Here is a 5170-nt window from a genome sequence, read left to right on the forward strand (position 1 = left end):
AAGTTAATTTATTTAATTAAGGTCATGATCTGCACTTTTATTTTGCTTACGACATTTAACATAAATCATTTCCATTATCCATGGAAATACACAAAGAGCCATAAAAAAGTTCAAACAATGAAATGTTAGAGCATAATCCTGAGTTCTATCACGTACATAACCCACAATTGGACCTATTAAAAACATTATATTTCCCTGAAGAAACATAAATAATCCATAACCCGATGCAAAACTGTAAATAAATTAGAAAAAGAACATGTAAAACAAAAATAAATAAAAAACTAAGAAAAATAATAAACATTTTAAAATTACTAAATTAAATTTCCTTACCGCTTCATAGGAAGATGTTCTGCAACTACCAACGACATTGTTACATGGAACCATGTGCGCAAGAAACCCAATATTGCAGTTATTATGGCCATACGAGTAAAATCAAATACTTCCAAAAAAGCTGTTTAGGTTAAAACAGAAATAAAATCTTGATTTAAAAAGTAATAAAACAAAACAAAATTTGTAGGGTAGAGTTGCCTATTTGCGGCCGTCTCCAGTTACCGGCCACCTTTTGGAAAATCGCTATAACTAGTGATTTCCAAGGGTTTTATTTCAAATTTGCTGTTCTAACATATAAGAGAACAGCATAGGAGCAAAAATTTTAAATAAACTCTACGAAATCCCTAGTTATAACGATTTTCCTAAAGGTGGTCGGAAACTGGAGACGGCCGAAAATAGGCAACACTACCCTAATTGATTTGTGTTTTTGTTCTATAATAATCCTAGCATCGAGTATGGTAAGGGAGCAGAGGTGTAAATCTAAACGAATATTACGTTCCATTTAAAAATATTCCTCTCCATTTTTTTCTGAACAATGAAACGAGAGTACCCAGAACATAAGCACTCCCCCAATTGAAAGCTCACTGTGGCGTATGCGTAACATTTTTTTCCATACAATAAACATACCTACATTTTTGAAGTTTACTTCTTCCCCGGCGTTTGTATCGGAATGAAGTAACCCAGCTATAATATATTATTATATTGGCAAGCTGTTAATTTTCAAAATGCATGTTCTTGTTCACACTAGTACGAATTTCTGTGTGTGTGCTAGGTCGCTTATGTTCAATTAATTTGGAAAATTTGTTGATAAATATTTTCTTAAAATTGGAATACCAACTTTTTATACATTTTTTGAGAGCAATACCTTGGCAAAAATTTGAATGGATTGACATTGGTTTTCTTTTTTTTCAAAAACTTGAAAGTTATAACAGTTTTCAAAACAGTATAAAAGTTTCCAAAATTAAAATTAGAACAAAAAATATTAAATTTTAAATTCGACAACACAGGGTTTTCCAGAGCAAAAAAAAACAAATAAAAATAAACACATTTCCTCGAAATGTTATTTGTTTTTCTTTTTAAACAAAACCCTTTATCAAGGGCGTACACACAATTGGGGCAAGCGGGGCGGTGCCCCCGTCACGCCCCAGGCCCCCGAATGAAGACAATGCAAAGAAGGCAACTTTTTATACGTGAACAAGAATCAATGAATCATGAATCGCAGTTGCCAACAACATATTTATTTCATCTAAAAAAAAAAATATTATCTCAGGGGCCCCAAACAAGTAAATGGCTTTTTTGAACGAAAATTTACATACCTATTATCTTAGAGCTCCAAAAAATATTACTTGAATAATCTTAGCGACCAACGAATGATACATCAGGTACCCCCAAAAAAAGAGTGTTGCGAATATACGTACCTACTTTTTTATTTGTTCTTAATTTCTTTACCAAATGGGACCCAAATATCAAAGGGGCCCCAAAATTGAGTCTTGTACCTGGGCCCCGGCAACTCAACGTACGCCACTGCCCTTTATCCAGTCAAATAAGGGTTTAACCTCGGAGTGAATGCTAATAGAAAATTTTTTTGCTCAATACCTTTTGGCATTCTATAACATACCTCAAAAGTCTAGAAAAATCTCATGTCCGCAAGTCACGGTTTTGAAGGTCAAAGCGTGAAGTAAGTTTGCAACTGTTATAATAATATGGGTTGACAGATGAAAAGCAGGTATAACTTTTTTCAGAGACGTCAGATTGCCTTTTACATTTTTTGGAATCAGCATTAAAAAATACTTTGAAAACATGTATCACATGTGTTTACAATACCATCGTCTATTTTTGCTAGTTTTGAAAATCTCCATTTCGTGCTTTGACCTTCAAAATCGCGACTTGCGGACATGAGATTTTTCTAGACTTTTTTTCACCTTATTTGACTGTATTATTTGTTTTTTGCTCTAAAATAAACTGTTTTGTTGAATTTTTTAATAAATATTTCGTTTTTAATTCGACTTTGGAAACTTTTATACTGTTTTGAAATCTATAATAACTTGGCCACAGCTTTCTGGACTCTTTTGATTCTATTCGATGGAAAAATAGAGACTTCTCAAATTAATTTGATATAGATTTAATATCATTGAATTTGAAAACTACAGAAAAACTTTGTTTTCAATTATGTAGATACATATTTTAATTAATTAAAAAAAAAAATCTAGAAAGCAATCTCAAAAAGAAGAATATTTGGAAAACAGAAAACAATCATGCAACAAAATCCAATTCACCAGAAAAAATACTTCGAAAACAAGTAGCACATCACTTATGTTAAGAGTGATAGATTTATTAGTAGCTAAGTACAAAAGTACATATATAAACCAGAAGATCACATAATACAATTTATAAATCATTGAAAAAATCTTACCAAATCTTGCGATAAAAGTAAAAAATGCTCCAGCCACATAAATAAAACGCGATGAAACTGGGACAAAAATAGCGCTAACTGCTATAACAACACGTGATATCATATCAGCAGCAGCTCCAATTGCGATAATGTTAGCAGTTTCCGTCTTAAAAAAAAAAATAAAAAAAATAAATAAAATCACAAAGTCAACATGAATTATGATTTTCATAACATACCTTAGTATATTTCAATTCAAAAAGATACAACGGTTGCAAAGTGAAAAAAGCCATATCTGAGTATAAGCAAAATGACATTCCCAAAACAATATTTAAATAAATTGGATCTTTTAGAAGAGATAAGTCAAGAAAGTCAACAATAGCTTGCCAAAGTGTTGGTTTATTCGGAAATGGTTGAAATTCCACAGATGCTCCACTCAAAGCAATCGGTCCATTCCAATTACCTAAGCTGACAATACTTCCCATTCGAGTTGCAAGACTTTCATTTGGTTGAACATTTAAGGTATCTTGTGGTTCCTGGCGACGTTCTTCTGCGCTCATTAAAGGCTCTGTACGATCTTCCTCAATCTCTTCATCGTTAACCTCAACTTTTTTCATATGCCACTCTACTGGCTGCAATAGAATCATTCCTAATATTGCATGGCTATTTATGGCCGCAAGAACCAACAAACACCCTCTAAATCCATACCAATCAATGAGTTTTTGAACAATAACCGGATACAACATGGTTCCAATTCCGATGAGTGTTTGAGTTAAGCTCATCACAAAAACACGTTTTTTAACAAAATAACTATTGAAGATTGTGTAGCATGATGGTATTATTAATCCAGCAGCAATACCCTGAAATAAGCTATAAGCCACTGTAAGTTGAACAGTACTTTTGACATAAATTTGCATCACAGATCCCATGAAATAGAGTACACCGCCAACAATTCCAACAGTCCGAATGGAGAATCTTTTGAAGAGATTATTTGCAAAAAGTCCGGCAAAACTTAACGAACAAAAGAAGGCACTTGTTATGAAAGCTATGGCACTTGTTTCAGCTCCAATACTTTTCAGGAAGTCACCGAAGATCAAACCGAAAGATGGGAAATTTCCAAGGATGCATGTCTGAAGGACCAAAAAGAGAAAAAAATTAGTCTTTTTTTAGGACGGAATTTTGTAAAAACTTAACGAATGGCATAGACATTCCAATGCAAACAAGATAGCCCCAACCACCATCTGGAGCTTCGAGTTTTATGTTTTTTTTCATTTTCGAAATCGTTAAACCGATTTTTTATCAACCGAACAAGTTAACATAAAAAATTGCACTAAATTTAAGATTTTTACTGATGCCTACAAAAGGAACTAGATCAAGCTTTGATAACAAAAGATGCTGGGAAAGAGATAAAATCTTGTTGTTTTTGATTCTATGGGATTAAGAAGAAGGAGGCTCGTATCTTTCTTAATCAAATGTTGATAAGAAAGGTGGATATTGTAAATCTTTAAGGAGTCATCAAAATGATGTGACGATCTAAATACAAACGGCAGCAGTTGAAAAAAAGATAAGATCTTATCGTCGTACAAATATCTGCTTCTGTTCTTAACGAAAGCTTAATTAAAAATATATTAAGAAAGGTAATAAAGATTGGGAAAGCAATAATGAGAGGATGCAAAATGTAAATCATGAATTCTTTGATAATGAAAATAAAATCAAATTTTCCACGATATTTTTATTACTTGTATACCAGTATTTAGTTGTTCGTTCACTCGTCTAAACAGTAATAGTGAAACATTTTCCGTAAAGCTTTACATTTATCGAATACAGATATTTTTTATTAAAATATATTTTTTGTTTACTTGTTAGTGAGTTTGCTAAGTAAATATTTTTCTCGGGGTGAATGAATTTTTAACTGGATTATTATGGTGTTGTTGTGAAAATAAGTTTTTCTGCGATCGCCAACAAAGGAATGAATTCGAAAAAATATTTACGTAGAAATTTTTCTTACTTTGCGAAACAAACCAATTCAAAACAATTAAAAAACTATATTTTTAACAAAAAACGATTTCTATCTTATGAACGCCATTGTCAGAATTTGAGCCATTAGAAATGGGACTACAATCATTTGAAGCACCAATTCCAAAAAAAAAAAAAAAAATCATCAAAATCGGTTCACCAAGTCGAAAGTTCTGAGATAACAAACATAAACGAAAATAAAACAAAAATACAGTCAAATTGAGAACCACTCCTTTTTTGAAGTCTTTTAAAAAAGGAATTAAAAGGAATTCAAAACTCATACAAATAAACCTAAAAAGTCTTTTTTTCGCTGTGTCACGGTGAGTGTCGATTATAGGCCCTGACTCCCGTCACAATCAGCAAGGCAGAGCCCAAAGCGGAGTTCATCCAACAAAGGACCAAGTCAAAAGGGTTCCTGTGAAAGTAGCTTCACTT

General features: G+C 32.3%; 1 protein-coding gene across 1 annotated transcript; it reads right to left on the bottom strand.

The window, feature by feature from the left end:
• On the bottom strand, nt 1-4048 carry LOC129910889 (monocarboxylate transporter 9). The gene is made up of 5 exons (XM_055988478.1): nt 3914-4048; nt 2959-3849; nt 2744-2888; nt 331-451; nt 1-232 (listed from the first exon to the last, which is right to left on the bottom strand). The coding sequence occupies exons 1-5, from the start codon at nt 3989-3991 to the stop codon at nt 13-15; spliced, it is 1455 nt and encodes a 484-aa protein (XP_055844453.1). The 5' UTR covers nt 3992-4048; the 3' UTR covers nt 1-12.
• Nucleotides 4049-5170: the final 1122 nt, after the last annotated feature.

The sequence above is a fragment of the Episyrphus balteatus genome, chromosome 2 (assembly GCF_945859705.1).
Source record: "Episyrphus balteatus chromosome 2, idEpiBalt1.1, whole genome shotgun sequence".
In the NCBI taxonomy this organism is placed as follows: Eukaryota; Metazoa; Arthropoda; class Insecta; order Diptera; family Syrphidae; genus Episyrphus; species Episyrphus balteatus.

Coding starts and splice junctions, on each gene's coding strand:
- LOC129910889 (XM_055988478.1), bottom strand. CDS start 3,991: ATGAAAAAAAACATAAAACTCGAAGCTCCAGATGGTGGTTGGGGCTAT. Junction 452..2,743: donor TACTTTTATCGCAAGATTTG/GTAAGATTTTTT, acceptor TAACCTAAACAG/CTTTTTTGGAAGTATTTGAT. Junction 233..330: donor GAACATCTTCCTATGAAGCG/GTAAGGAAATTT, acceptor ATTTATTTACAG/TTTTGCATCGGGTTATGGAT.